This window comes from Nestor notabilis, unplaced genomic scaffold (assembly GCF_000696875.1).
Source record: "Nestor notabilis isolate BGI_N333 unplaced genomic scaffold, ASM69687v1 scaffold10174, whole genome shotgun sequence".
In the NCBI taxonomy this organism is placed as follows: Eukaryota; Metazoa; Chordata; class Aves; order Psittaciformes; family Psittacidae; genus Nestor; species Nestor notabilis.
Window position 1 is genome coordinate 27,938 of NW_009926876.1, and position 15,883 is coordinate 43,820.

The window sequence follows — 15,883 nt, forward strand, 5'->3', positions numbered from 1 at the left end:
CCCCCCCCATTTGGTTTGGGTTTTTTGTTTTGTTTGGAATTGTGTGTGTGTGTGTTTTGAGGGTTTTTGTTTTCTTCTGTGTGGAGCTGTGCTCAGAGGCAGCTGCTTTGATTTACTGTGATTCATGTGACTTTTGCCTGAATTTCATCTCGGCAATGAAATCCAGATCTAGCTGAAATTCCTGTCGCTTTGCTGAAGCCTTCCCAGCGAGCTGTAATCAGGTGGATATTTCTGCAAAATATTTTAAATGTTTGGAAAGATTCTCAGTGGCAAAACTGGTTGTGCAAATATCCCAGATTGTATTTTGCCTTTGTCCCATATGGGACTGCTAATTGCACAGGCAGATTTTCCAGCTCAGTAGTAGTGAATCGGTACAAACATGGTAGATCAGAGGTTTTTTAAACATTCTTGAGTGCACTCTTCACATCACAGGCATGGGAGGCACTGATAACATCATGTCAGCCTCTTTTTACTTTCATGTTGTAGGAATTTAGCACCTGATATTTATTAAATGTTCTGTTTGATATAATTCTAGCTCACATACAGTTCATTTTTCAGACTTGACTGCACAACAGCTTAGGCTGGGATTAGTAGAGTAAATTGACTGTTGTCTGTCATGAGGGAAAGAAGTTATTTCTGTTCTGCTGTCAGTTTATAGGTGTTTGAGTAGGTTTAAAGAAGGGGTTGGAAGCTCTTAGTCTTCCCCATCTCTGAGCTGAGTGGAAAGAAAAAAACGTTCCTTGATTTCCTGGATTACTGTGATCTTCTCCACCAGGAGATAGTCATTGCAATCTGATTATCTCACAGTTTTCATCTGGAAAAAAAGGTAAATAATTTACATTGATAACAAAAAAGCTAGGTTGGGGTTCATTCAAAAAATGTTGTGACGTTCACTAGGTTGACATTGGAAAATCCCAGTGCCTGGCTCCGTGAAAAATCTTTGTATTTCCAGTGTGATAATTTGGATTTATTTTTTTTTTCTTAAACTCGGACTTTTCCTGTGAAATCTAACCTCTTTTTAAAACATGCAAATAGTGTAAGTAGTGCATAGAAATGAAATTTCTGCTTTAATGTACATGTTAAGACAAAATCAAGAACAGTGAAAAGATGACACTTTTTCTACTTTCATTCTGGTTTAGAGAAAGTTTTCCCTGCTTTCTTTCTTGTAAACGATGAGTAGCTCACTCTGACTCTGTTCTAGAGAGTGAAATACTGGTTATTGCTAAAACCTAGCACCCAAAGCACTTTTCATTGCCCACCATGAAATCTAAAGAAGACATTTCTTCATTAATTTCTTCTTTGATTCAAGTAAGGCTGAGGAGTTGTGACTGAGAGCAACATTTGGCTTGTGTTTTTTTCTTTAAAGTTTCTTAGACTGTAACCAGCAGCATTAAGCCTTTGCCTTGGGGAAGTGCTCTGCTGCTTTCATATTGTTGTAGCAAACTCAGTGGCTTTACAAGGTTTATTGCCAAGGAGGCTGTTAATTTTGGCTGAGGAGCTCCGTTTAATCCCAACCGAGTTTGGAGCTCCTATGGAGTCTGTTTTGGCTCTGCTGTCTGATTGTTTTTCTATGCAAATATGCAGTTTTGCAGGTTATTTTGATAAGTTTGTGTTTGATCAGGAAAATACTGTTATTGTGTATAATAGGCAGATTAGCAAAGGCTTTTATTGGCCATTTTCTGTATGGTCATTTTTTTGAAGGTCAAGACAAAGTAAGTTTTATTTGGGTTCAGTACTGATACAATTGTCCCCCTGCACTGGAGATAGTATTTCAGAGAAAAATACTTCCAATTTTCATGAGGCAGCAGTCACCCTAGACTGATGACACTGGAGACTTGTCAAAGTCCATGTTTGATAGGGATTGTACCTTCCACCTCAGTTCTTACAGAGTGTGGGAATCACCTCTGCCATGGGAGGATCTGCTGTGGCTGTCTCAGCAGTGACACCAAAGAGTGATAGAGCCAAAGCATGCCCATTCTGGCTGCTGTTTCTCAGGCCGGTAGTGGGATACAGGGGAGCCATCAGAGACCCACTTAGGAAGAGAAGACTGTAATTTTTGGTGCTGTCAAATTTCTGCTTTTCATCAATGTAAGGAGAAGTTGTGAGACTCCTTTCACTGTTCGTATTTGTGGTGCTCAGGTTCTCACAGCCTAGCAGCTGAGAGTCAGTTGCCGTGATTGAAGGGAGGCTTTTCTTTCCAAGAGGAAATCATGCCTCTGTAAATGCCAGGTAACGACATTTCACAGCTGGCATCAGATGTCCTTTTGAGTTGCTATTGAGGCCTTTCACATTTTAAGAAGCGTGGGTATCTTGTCCGCACAGTTGGGCACCCCTTCCTCCTCCTGCCTTGGGCTGGAGAAACCTTTAGGGCTTTTATGGCCATATCACTTGTGACAGCCTGGAGTACTAATAATAGTAAGGTGGTGATCTTTGCAAAAGTTACTTCTTTTGGATGATCAGACTGAGAGGGCTGCCAGAGGCTGCCATGCCAGGTTGTACCCTGGCTCTTGAATACTAATGAACAGTGGACAGGCAGTCACAGGGAATGAGGAGAACTGAGAGGGGGAAAGATGAAGCAGTACACAAATAAATGAAAGAAATTAAGGGTAAGGCAATGCTACACATCCCAACTGTCATAGAAAATTGAGAGTTTTGAAGAACTTTATTGTATCTAGGAAAAGATTAGTGTTTGCTGGCAAAGTTTGTAGCGGGAATGAAACATCAGACTTTCATCTAGAAGGGGAGTCAGGAGCTCCAGAAGAATTTTAGGAGGGCCTTTCAGTCTCCTTGTCAAATAAAAAATAATAAAAATCTTAGAAATGAAAGGCACTAATGGCATAAGAATAGGCAGAAAACTGTTTTGCAAAGATGTAGCAATTATATATGCAAGCAAATCGGATATGACAGACAAAAGTAAGTAAGTCAAGAAAGAAGGTAATTTTTTTAAAAAATCAAAAACTAATCATATCACTTACATTGTAATAGTTCTCACAGCAGTCCTTAAGCAATGTGCAGGAAGGAATGATGGTTGATTAAAATAACTCCTTAATTTGAAAGGATTGAAAGGTTCTGGTGAACTGCAGTGGATATCTAATGCTCATATAGAAGGGACAAGACTAGAGAAGAACAACTTATTTTCAAAGTCTGCCTGATGTTATTGAGCTGCTGCCATTTTCTGGTGCAAGTTCAGCATGCAACCCATGGAGCAGTGCTATATGTCCCTCCTGGGGCCAAAAGTTGAGCCTTTTCTAACTCTGGGATGAGAAAAGTAGCATTAGATCTAGCTGGAAAGTTTCAACCATGTTAATAGCTGTCACACATATGTCACACGATGCCTCCCATAATAAGGAGGCATTACCACACAGCATATCTCCACCTCTTTCACACACATGGATTCTCCCCTGCCTGCTCAAACAGGAGTTTTGCCTATGCCAGCACAAGTTAGAAGAGTGCTTTGAAATTGCAACCTGTAGCATTTAAATTATGCTAATAAAAATCAGCGGAATTGTAAATAATTGTTCTTGGTTAGCTGCTTTTGTATGAATCAGCTGTGCCATTTTTAAAAGTGTACTTGACAAGAAGATGGAAGGGTGGCTGCTGCCTGTGGCAGCCTGCGTAGTCAGCCCTTGTTTAGCTGAAAAGCTTATGCTGTCTTCTCAAACCCACATAGCGTGCGGGCTGCTGCTAGAGGATAGCAGAAGGGAAGCTGCTGAAAGTAAATTTAAAAAAAAAAAAAATGTTTTGACACAGAGGATAAGCTTAAGCAAGTCAGAAGTATGAAAGAGAGCACTCCAGGAAGAGGTCCTGTGTGTAAGCAGTTTGTTGTTCCAGCACATTCAGCTTGGGCTTTCTCTATTTCTTTGGGTTATGTCATTGTTTAATTTGGTGTTCCTTCAAAACTAGCCAGCTGCAGCCATATGCAGTGCATTGCTTTTGTTATCTTCTTGGAGAGATGTACAAAGTGCTTTTTTAAGATGTAAAATGTATGTGATAGAGATGGGGGGTTGCTGTATTTAACTAAGAAAGCCCTTTTCTGCCTACTGATGGACCGACTGTGTGTTCACAGTAGGAATTCACTCAGATCTTTAGCCAATAAAGTAGGAGTTGTTATTGCTGTCTTCCTGCAGTAGCAGCAAAGAAGCAGAGAATAACAAACCCAATATGTCACTTACACTCCATTTGTCCCTTGCATCCAGCATTTCATTTCCCTTGTAGTTACTACTGATCTTATTTTCCTTGCTTCATCCCAGCAAAAAATATACATCAAAACAATATTGGGGGACAGGGAGGATTGAATGCACTTATATTTATTTTTAAAACACTTTTTAGCAGAATTGACTTCATTACATATATCTGAGTGCTTCCACAACTACTTGATGTGAAAACATCTAATGCTTTTCCGTGCGATGGCACGTGTCTACTGTTAAAGAAGGATGGCTTGAAGCAGAAGCAAACTATAAGATGTGAATTTGCACTCCAGGTGTTTTGGAGTATCCTGCCCAATCAGCAGACTACTGAAGCAGCCAAGGTAAAACTCACAGGTTAATAGATATGGACTATGGCCAGGACATCTCTGAAACACGTGATTAAATCAATGCCTAAATTACAGTGGCGTTGAGGCAAACACTTCACTTGCTTTATGTCCCAGTGAGTCAGGATGCCTAGAGATTTATTTTTTTTTTAATTACTTGAGATCTGGAAATGTAAACTTCTGGGGTTTATCCAGGGTTTTGTTTGTTTGCATTCGGTTGTTTAGGGAGTGGCTTGATTTTTTTGCTAGCTACATATGATTTGTTCTTTAAGGTCAAACACTAAAAGTAAGTTTATGGACAACAAGTAAGATATTTTAGCAGGAGAATTAAGGTAGCAAAAGTGGGAAATCTTATAGAAATGGAAAACTTCCGTGAGATGCTCATGCCCATCAATTTTTTAAGAATTAGAACATGTTTCAACAATCGAATTTTTTCTTGCAGTTGGATGGCATCTATCTCTTTACCTTGGACATGGAGCAGCAGTCTTGTTTATCACTAGTGTTTTTATTAACTGTCATGTAATTAGCAGAAATATTTAATATTTAGAAATCTCATCCAGGTATTTGTAGGGTTAATTAATAATCTTCCTTAGTGTATTATATTTTAGCATGATGTGATTGACTGTTTTGAATATAAATATTTCTGTCACAAGTTTTTCTTATTCTAAAGGGCTCCCCATTTTGCCCTCTGTGGAAGTGGTGTCAGGAAGAGTTGAACAGGGCACCATGTGTTCACTGTGACGCTGGATTTGCTCTTCCCAGTATTACGTCTATTAGCCAGCGCATAGTCCTGCAGTTTATCCATGACCCTGCCCTGCCCTGCGCTGCCTCCCTGGCAAACTGGAAAGATGCGTCAAACTGGATAAGGCAGGAATATAGGTCTAATTTTATTCAATATTTTTATTAAGAACTTGAAGGATGGAATAGGGATTGATGCCTATTAAATTACAGTCCATATCAGGCTCTGATGTAGTTGAGAGTGCTTGGTGATTTAAGAGGGAGGGAAGGAGGACAGGACAGGAGGAGAGCTCAAATGGCCTTGAAAGAAAATGATCATGACATTGAGCAAAGTACTACATTTCAGCCAGTCCTTCCCAAACCTGTTTTTATTATTTACTATGTGGTAGTTCTGCCCAACAGTTCTGGGAGGTATAGTAGGCTACAAAAACCAACAGTCAAGTTACTCTGTAGACAGAGTAACAACAGTTGCTCTTTGGTGCTGCTAGGGCCACGAATGGAGTATGGTGGCCAGGGCTGGTACTGCATCTTTAGGAGGATGGGGACCGATTTAAAAAACATTCCAAAGGACAGCAGTATGTGGGATCTGTGATCTGATAAATACAGGTATGGAAGAAATGAGCTTGCTTCATTCAAAATAAAAAATGCCTTCAAGTATGTGAAAGGTTGGTGATGAACAAAGAAAGTGGTGATGAGCTCACCGGTGGTGAATGTGCAGGAAAGAAATAGTAATTTATGGTGCAGCAGGGAAAGCTGAGATAATCTTTCCGGTGATCAGGAGAGTTAGATGCTGTGATGGATTGCTTAGCCAAGGAAGTTTTGAGACTGTCATGGTCTCAGGGCGGGAGATTTTTGTTTGGTTGGTTGGTTTGGTTTGTTTTTCTTAAAATGGGCTAGGCAGACATCCCTGAAGAATGGCTTAGGTATAGATGATCATGTTTCAGTGTAGGAGGATGGTCTCCATGACTGTGTCACATCCCCTCCGGTCCTGCTTTCTGTGACTCAGCTGCAGTGTGGGATCTGCAGTTTTAGGTTTGTTCTTGCACAAGGAGCTTTTAGTATATGTTTCTATAATTCTCTGAAATTTAAGTCTGTATGTGTTCTTTATGTCTTAAGTCTTGACACTGGCAGACAGTTCACAAAGGAGCTGGGCTGTGTTCTGTAGAGTTCATTTTCTTGAGTGTTGTAGATTGTGCCGTACGTGACTGATAAAAGATCTTTCCTAGCATTAAGGCCAGTCACAGCACAAATAAATCTGGAACAAATTCTGAGAAAGCATGTAATGTTATGACTGGCATATCTGTGAGCGTGGAGCACTGCTTGAGAATTAGACTAAAAGTTTGCGAAGTGCTAGTGCTGATGTCACTCCCTTGGAATTGAAAGGCTGTTGAAACAGTAAATATTTCTGTGGCCAGAAGCTAAGTCTTGATCCGGACCTTTTCCTCTCTGTGAAGGAAAGAATGCAGAACAAACCTAAAATGTGTATTTGCAATGGGAAAATCTTAATTAGTTTAGAGCTTTTAGCAATTTCAAAGCATTTACATACACAGCTGCTGTTCATACAAACATGAAAACTATTCATGGAAACTTCAAACTCACCTTGAAATCCCAAGTAATTTTTTTCCTTTTTTATAAAGCTGTGCTTGGTGTTCAAAAGTATGGTTGGAAAGGTCTGAAAATTATATTTGTACTTTACGTGCAGAAAGGAACATAGGCACAGGCTAATGGAAGCATATAATAAAAGGCTTTAGTTGAGAAAGTCTTAACATTGAAACCTTATTAGCACCAAACAGCTGCTAGGAAAGTGTTTAAATTTTAGGGGCATTTACTCTTGGTTTTATCTGTGAAGTTTTTGTTATGACCCAAAACTCTGAAAAAAGAGAGATGACCAAAATACAAACTTAGATATTCAGAGCTTATAGCTGACTTCTCTGCTACGAGAGGTTAACCTGTAATATTGCATCCAAATAACCCACAAGGAATTAGAGCTTAATGCTGTAGCTTGGGACAGTTATAGTAGCTCTTAGACACTGAGATCTACAGGATAATTCAGATTTTTGTAGTGTCCCTCAGAGGACCCCATTGAGCATTCACAAGGAATTCATCCCCGCCCCCAGCTTCCTCCTTGTTGGAAGAGGTTTGCCATGACAGATGTGGGGAACAGATGTTGAGAGGAAAAGTTATAACGGGACAATGACCTGAAGTGTTAGTTGGGCTCTTCCTTGACGTGACTGAACTTATGTTCCCGATGGCAAAGGAGGAAAGCAGCATGTATCCACTGCTTGTCTCTGCAAGCCCCAGTGTTAATGTTGGGGGGGGGGGTGTTGACATACAGAGCTTTTATGTGTTCATGTCAGATACTCTGTGCTCAATTAGCTGAGGATGAGAGAGGAAGGGACAAAGATTTAAAACCAAATGAGCCGTGTGTTATTCAAGGACAGTTAGTGCGAAGTGGGTGAATCATGCTCAGCCACACACCACCTTTCCCGAACAGCTGTTGGTAGCTTTTTTTCTGAATTTTAGTCTCCTGTTTTACATAAGGATTTCCTCTTTCCTTCTTCCTGTTCTTTCCCACCTTTTCACCACTGCGTCTGTGATGCCTGAGAGATGTTCATGCTCCTTGTCCCTAACTGCTTCAGACAGCTAGTCTAGTAGAAGAGTCCTCAGTGGCTGATAAGTAACAATAATAGTGAGCTAGGAAAAAGGGCCTTTGACCACTTGTGCAGTACGAGCATAGAGCACATAAGATTTATTCCCCCCCCCTATGCTTTTCTATTTCGGAAGGATTTCTGCTTCTTGTTGGCTTGGGAGAAAGATATTGAGCTTCATACTTAACTTGTTATGAGAGAGGTTGGCAGGTAAGACCAAATTCCCTACTGGGAAGAGACTCAGAACAGGTCTTGTTCACCTTAGCTTAGCCTAGCTCAGGAGGCTGTAAATAATTATGTTTATTACCAAAAGCAGATCAACCATCCATAGAAGCCTGAGAATTTTTCTAGCTTTTGGAATGGGAAACTACGTATTTGAAATACCATAATAAGGTGACAACTCTGTGAGCTACTTTCTTTCTCCCCAAAAAGGTTATCTTTGGTTTTATTAACAAGATTTTCCATGGGGCAGTTTTGCACTGCTTTTTTTTCTAGCTTTTAGACAGAGGTTGGACTTGATGACCTCTCTTGAGGCCCCCTTCCAATCTGAGCTATTAGCTGGTGCTATTATAGCCATCATTTATGTTTATTTACTGCTTTCTGTATTTAATTTTACATTTACTCTTATTTTGATAGGGCATTGCCTATTATCATGGTGGGTTTTGTTTCAAATTCAGTGGGGAGCTCAAAGGCACACACTGTCCTTTCCATACAGTACACTGATTTCAAAGCTTGCGATGAAAGGACTCTTCTTACTGTAGACTGTTCTTTCTTTGCTGTTGTTCTTGTAAAATGATTCATGGCACTAGCAAATCGGCAACACGGGTTACACTGGCTCTGTAGGTATGAAGAGGTTGGACTGTGCCACATGTGCAAGTGATCACAAGGGAGGTTTAGCATGAGGGATATCTGACATAGTTGGTCAGCATATCTGCATCATCTGATCCATCTTACTCCTTAGAGAATGTGATGAAGCACCCATTCATATGTATATTATTCATCAACTTCAATTCAATTCTTAATTTATTTGCACTCACATTGTCACCTTAGGTCTGTGTATCTCCCATTCCTTCTTTCCCTGTCGCCAGAATCTTTGAGGACACTTCTCTTCTTCCACTTCCAGATTATCTGTATAAACTCTTTGTGACATAAATGTCCAAATTCTCTGCATAAATGTCCCTGTGTGCTCTAATAACCCCAGACTTCAGTCTGTCTGGTACTCAGAGCCTTCTCTTTGTGACTAAGCCACGTATTTGGGGGGCTAATATAAAGAATTTCCTTAGTAAGACTCTTCATTGAGGAGCCTGATTAAAGTACATTATTATTGTTGTTATTGTTGTTGTTATTGTCTTTATTATTATTTATTTGCTGAGTATATCCAACTCCTTTAGGTCTTAAAAGCCAGTTCAAAGAGCAGTTTGAACCCTCAACCCTGACCTGCGAGAGTCAGAGGACTTAGTTACTTTACAAAGCAGTCATTTTTCATAGGAGCTGGAAGTGAGGTTTCTTTGGGCTTCAGGGTTTATTTTCCTCCCCTGCTTAGTGTAACAGAGATAGCATCCTTGCTAGAAAGCAGAGAGAAGAAAGAAAATTCAGTCCACATGTTTGGGATTTAAGATTGAGAGTGATTCACGCTTAGCTTCTGGGGATTGTAATTAGGGGTGACATAACAACCATAAACTTTCAATAAAATAGTAGCAGCGTTTTTGTTATGCTCTATAGCTGCAGAAGCTGCTTCTGATTAGCATCCCTTCGAGATAAGCCTACAGGACCTCCACAGTTTTCAGATCTAGATCCAGGCTTTTGTGGCACAGTCCTACTTCTGTACTGATGCTGAAGGGAACCCTGAATTCTGAAACGCACCAGACTTTAGTGACATTTTCACTTGGATCAGTATGTCAACCTTTTCTTTTGCCATTTTAGACCATCTGTGTAGTTTTAAAGTAAGTATTATTATACTGCCTAAATCCTGCCAGTTTATACACTTGATAATACACTCTAGGGTTATCTAATGTGGAAAAAAAACCAATCATGCTATCCTCCTCTTCTGAATTATTACTAAACCTTTCTTTTCCAAGTGGCTGAGAATAAAAGGAATCCAGGAATGCATGGAGCAGAAGATCTGTCGTTCCCACTCCACACCAAGGTGCATTCTTGCAGGGAGAGATGGGCATTTACACTGGAGTTCTGCCATCAGCGTTCAGCCAATTCTAGTTTTTGGCAGCCAAGCACATGGAATTTTGAAAAAGAAGATCTACTTTTTTAAAGCAGGTCACAGACAAAAATAAAGACACATTCTTGGGCTACGAGAAGTAGGTCAGGCTTTGGGGAATCATTTATGAAAGCTGTTGATCTATTGTAACAGTTTTTCTTTGTTGATATTGTTTGCTTTCTATGCCAAATCTGTATGCTTTATATAAAGAGGTCCTGCTTATTTTGCTTTAGGTCTGATGTATTCTTGTATTCTTCTGCTTTGGTGAGCAAACTTTTTACATTAACAGTTAAAAAAAAAAAAAAAGGTAAAAGAAATACAGAAAAAAAATGTTCTTAGTTTTCCATTAGAGGATACTGTAGTGGAAAGTGAGGCCTCTCTATGCTGCAGTCCAAAAGGAATAAAGTTCCTTTGTGTCACCTCGTTACTCTAAGCTGATGTTTCATCCCAATATCCAAAGACTTTGGCTGGGGAAACGGATAGGATGGGGAAAAGGCTGATTCCACTGCTCAGACAATTACCACTGCATCACCTTCTGTGCTCAATTAATCTGTTTAATTTAGGGGAAGTATTTCGCACCGTGTCCAGTGATAATGCTGTGTAGTCCCTGCAAGAGCTGCTGTAGCAGGCACAAGGCTCAGGGAGGGAGGATAGATTACTGCTTGCTGGACATCTGAATTATTCTCACATGACTTTATTACTTCTAGAGTTGAAAGGTGGCTGTTAAGAGTTTTGAGCATTACACAGTAACAGTATTAAGGACAGGTCGCTGTAGTGGGTGCCAGGGCCTGGGGCAGGCACCTTGTGCCACTTGGCTGGGCTTCCCGAGCATAGGCTGAGGATGCTCATCCTCTCCAGTAGCCTGTGACTCTGGTGAGCAGGCAGATAGTCCAGCACTACAGCTGAAGGAGTAAGGGTATGTTTGGTTAACAAACAAGGATCAGATTCAGCAGTAATTGAACTGTAAAAACCCCTTAGCTGCTTCTATGGCAGAGCTTTGCTCTGTCAAAGCAAATCCCAGTTAATAACATTGTTTGTGAAGGACACCTCTATAAATAATCCCCCATTTCTGAATATCTGCAATCACTGCAAGTTTAATTTCCTCCTTTTTCTCTCTTACACTTTTTTTAATATTAATCCATATAACTCTGTACTTTAAATTCATGAGAGCAAAACAGCTAATGCTCATGTGTAGGTAATGTCTGTCACCTGCTCATGAATTCCTGAAGAGTTATTGACATAGCTGGCATTTTTGTTTAATTTTGGTTATTTATTTTGCTTCCTATTTCTACTTTCTCTATTTTACAGAATTTGATTCAGAAACAAAAAAGGTTCAAGACATTCTTTCTGGAATGGAGAAACCACAGGTATGTGATCCCAAGTTACCACACATGCACACAAAATAGTAAATGTGATAAGCAGGTTGTGTCACAACATGTGAAATCATCAGATTTCACAGAGGATCACCTCTGAATTTTTTCATTAGTAGATTGCTGCCTCTGTATGTATCTAACTCATTTTGCTAGGGATATAAATTTGAAACATCTCTTGTGCTTGTGGGTGTTTGTGGGCTCTGCCCACTGCAGGAATGGCACCAGTCACCTGTTTTTAGAGACAACTCCCAGAATTAATTTTGTTCCCCACTGTGGTAGGGAACCCAGTGCACTGGGGGTGATTTACATAGCTCTTCCCTGGGTTTAATTTTATTTGTCATGAGCAATTTATGTCTGTAACTGTGATTAAATTAAAGTAATTCTATTATTTAATGGCAATTACTATATTCTACATTTGTCTGAGCCATAAAAGCATGTGAATTGTAATGGAATTGAATTACCATGTAAATAACCATAATGCTGGGTATGACCACAATCAGGTAAGGTTATTAATAAATCTGGTTGCAAGCCCTTTGAATGTGATGGTTTTCTAGTTTGGTATGTCAAATTAAAGACAGAAGAGTGTTGTGGATCTAAATGAATGATCTAAATAAGCACTGGAAGAAACAGTCATGGGATGGAGGGAGATGGCTGTGCTTTGGGAGTTTACCTCCTCTGGTTTGTCTTTCTCTGATGAGGTAGAAGGCTAGTAAACAACCAGATTAAGAAAAAGAGTTGGAAAGCTTACCTAAAGACTGGTTCAACAGTGGATGATAGAAAGATATTCTGCAGTGGGAGCGTGAAAAGATATCTATTCCTTGGATGCAGAAGAAGCAGAACCTAGGGAGATGCAGGCAGGAGCATGGACTGAGTTAGGCTCTGTTCTCTTGGATGCCTTTGTTCTGAATAAGTACAAAAGATGTTTGGTCTTAAACTGCTCAGTCAGTAGGTGTTGGATCCTAGTGTCGTAGCATCTACAGAAGCAGGTTCAAAGCCAGCCAGAATCTAAACCAGGCCAGCAGAGGTGACAGATACCGGAAGGCTACAGCCTGAGTTTCTGTTTGCAAGAAGGCAAGTTGCTTTATTTCTTGTGGAAAAAGTGATAACAATAAGCTGAAGACTTGAGAGAAGAGTTTTTGGGAGATCAGAAGGGAAGAAAGTGCACTTATAATTAGGCTAATTTATTGTACAAAGTCAGTCAATATTTTTGTACTGAGAACTACCTGAATGTTTCTCAGCTGGTAAAACACCACACAATCTTTGTCTTTGACAAAGATCTGGAGAGCTGACATGAAAAATGAGTTACTTCATACTTATATCTATAGAGGGAGAGAGATAAGCTATTTGAGTAGTTTGCAGGGTTCTGAGCTCTGTACAATTAGAATTGCAGTAACCAAAGTGTTTAAAGAACAGAGGGGAGCAAAAAACGAAAAATAAACAAAAATCTTTTTTCTTGAATAATTTTAAAAATAGGATTTTTTTTTTAAGTGTTTTGGGGTTTTTTTAAATCTAAAATGTGGGAAATTCTACTTCCATGACAATGACATTTAATGAGAAGATGCTGTGGATTATCTCTTCTCTCTTTGACATTTGTGAGTAATCAAATTCATGGGAGTTTCCCAAACTATTAATAGACATGAATGATTATGTGTGTGTGTAGTCAGTATTACATCTGATAGAAATATCTTATTCATAAACAGTCTGCTGGGCTGTATTTCTTGGTGAGTCTTATGCATGTATGAATGAAAAATAAATAATGTATTGAAAAACAGTTGCGTGGAAAGAAATGAGACAACTGAAATGGAAGGACACCGAGCAGTAAGTTGGTGGCAGGTGAAGACATGCTGAGCCTGCAGCACATGGCTTTGATGTCAGTGGTGTGGAAGCCATCCAATGGGATTATCCCCCTGAGCAACTTCTGCAAGAGAATCTGCAGCTGCAGTATCACTTGGAGGTGTCTTTAATCTAGCTTGTCCAGGTACCTCTATGCGACAAAGTCTCTCTGACCATTCAAAGTACAAATTAGACACATTTTTTAAATTATTAATTTATTAAAAGTCTATTTTTTGTAATAGATGTTGTTACCTATTTGAGAGACATACAAGCAAACTGTAAATTTAATTGTATTTTTATCCCTTTGACAGCAAACATTTTAAAAGCAGCCTTTTGCTTTTTTCCCATATGTTTTTATTTAAAATGAAATATATTTTTAATTTGCTTTATCACAAAGTGATAATTCCTAAAACAAATACATCGGCGAGGAAAGGGAAACTTGATAATGGATTTCTGAAGTGGCTGGGGGCAACATTGCTATAGCTGACATCATGGCTGCCAAGCAGCTCAGGGGGACATCACCTCCCATGGGGAAACACTGCAGGTCCACAGTATTGGAGCTCAGGCATTAGGCTGACTTTCCAAAAGGCAGCTTGCTCCCACTGACTTGCTCTGCAGTGAAAGTCATATTTAATCATTGGGATTTTTGCCTAAAATTGTGGGATTAGAGCCATAGTTTAAAAAAAAAATCTAGACCTGGTAATAACCGTGAATTCATTTGACCCCCAAGTCTTTCAAATGTTGCCCTCGAGGGAGTAAATGAATGTTGCTTGCAGTGTAGTTCTCACACACACAATAAAGCCCCGAACCACACGATGCCTTGTGAATGTTAACCCAGAATTTGAAAGATAATGAAAGTTGTACAGAAACATTGTTCCTTACCTGAAAGACGGGAAGGGCCGATATTCATCAGTCTTGTAACCTTATTAAAGTAGTGCAGGAGCTGGATTCTTTCCCAGGGGCTTTTATAAAATAATTATTTACATCACCGAGTTTTGATAGCATATAAAGCCAGGCATTTTCTGTGTAAACGGAGAAGTTTTCAGAAACTAATTAACTGCACTTTTCACAAGACATACAAAACTCCTTGTGGGAGAATCTTTTGTTAGGTCTCGGCTAAAAGGCCAAGCCAGTCCTGTTCACAGCAAGCACAGCAATTCTGGGGACAGATGAGACAGGCTGGAGTAACAAGAAAGCAGCACAAAGGTTTACCTGCCTAACCTGTGAAAAGGTGCTCTGGCCACTTGTATTTTGGTTGGATGGAATTAGAGCACCATTAATGAACACTTATGTCTGCATGTTCAGTAGTGACATTGAGCCCACTATCATGATGTTAGCTGTGCTATTCCTTACAGCATGGGTAGGGCTGGTCCAGATCCTGGTCAGTGGTTTTTGGTAAACATTTGTTTTCTCAGGTGTAAGCAAGAAAAGTTGGAGTTAAAGGTACTGAGGCTGTTTTTTTCACAGCAAAGCTAGTGCTTCCAGCTCCAGTTAGGAGTGCCTTGGCAAAGTTAAGTGATGTCTTTGGCCATTAAATCAGATACCAAAAAGATACGCCTTTGGCTGATAAACATGATATGGTATCGAGCCTGTTAGTTGGCGAGAAGCACACGTAGACATAATCATAGAGTGGTTCGGGTTGGAAAGGACCTTAAGAAGGAGTGTTAGTCTCCCTCCTATAGAAGTGTATAGATTTGCGTTTTCTGGCTTTATCACGCAGACAGTGACCCCTCACTTGCTTTGCTATGCTTGCTGTGTGTGCTCGGTGCAGCTAAGATTTGTATTTAATGATTTCTGGTGTTTATTTTTAAACCTACCCCAGCCGTTACTGCGTACGTACCACCACCAAGGCAGGCCAGCAGCCACTCCAAACACTGTATCAGTAAGAAATTAATGATATAGCTGGAGCAGCTTACCAACTGGGTTTGGACTTCTGTCATCTGCATGGAAATGTCTGCACACTGACTTCAGAATAATAGTCTAACAATTTCTAGCAGTTAGTCTGTAACGTACTTTCTCTTGCTTTAAGAAAGTATAAAAGACCTAACTTTATACAGATTGCTAAAGTTCATGAAAGGCCAGAGCTTTTGCCATACTCAGAATATATACGTGTGTCCTTGTGAGTAGTCATAGAGAAAAACATTTCAATAGAACATTGGCAGGATATCATGCCTCCAGCTCCAAGTCTGTCTGAATTTATGAAAAACAATTATGCAAGCATATTTCCATAAAAGAAACTGCGTGTTGATGGGCTGAGCTGGTGTAGTGGTAATGTATGTTTTAAAAAAAGATCTATTTGGATCTTACAATCCAGTTTTCTGATCAAAATATTGTTTACAATACAGACTTCTAGCTCCAAATATCTTTGTCGCAATTTCATTCACATACATGTGCATATACATATCTCAAAAATTTAACTTATCTGTCTTATTTGGATCATTATAAACCATCTAATTCAGTATCAGTGTTCACTGGTCCAAGTTTATGAAGCGAACATTAATTTCATAGCATCAGAAAAATGTGCTAGAGCAAGAAATCGCATGAAAAT

General features: G+C 39.6%; 1 protein-coding gene across 1 annotated transcript in view; it reads left to right on the forward strand.

Annotated features, from left to right (window-relative positions):
- The window catches only part of FNDC3B (fibronectin type III domain containing 3B), a gene marked incomplete at both ends in the record, with an annotated part of 68,047 nt that overhangs the window by 18,464 nt on the left and 33,700 nt on the right, over positions 1–15,883 (forward strand). The window contains one exon of the mRNA XM_010013790.1: positions 11,438–11,496. Within this exon, the coding sequence (XP_010012092.1) occupies positions 11,438–11,496 (59 nt within the window). The remainder of the gene's footprint in view (positions 1–11,437; positions 11,497–15,883) is intronic.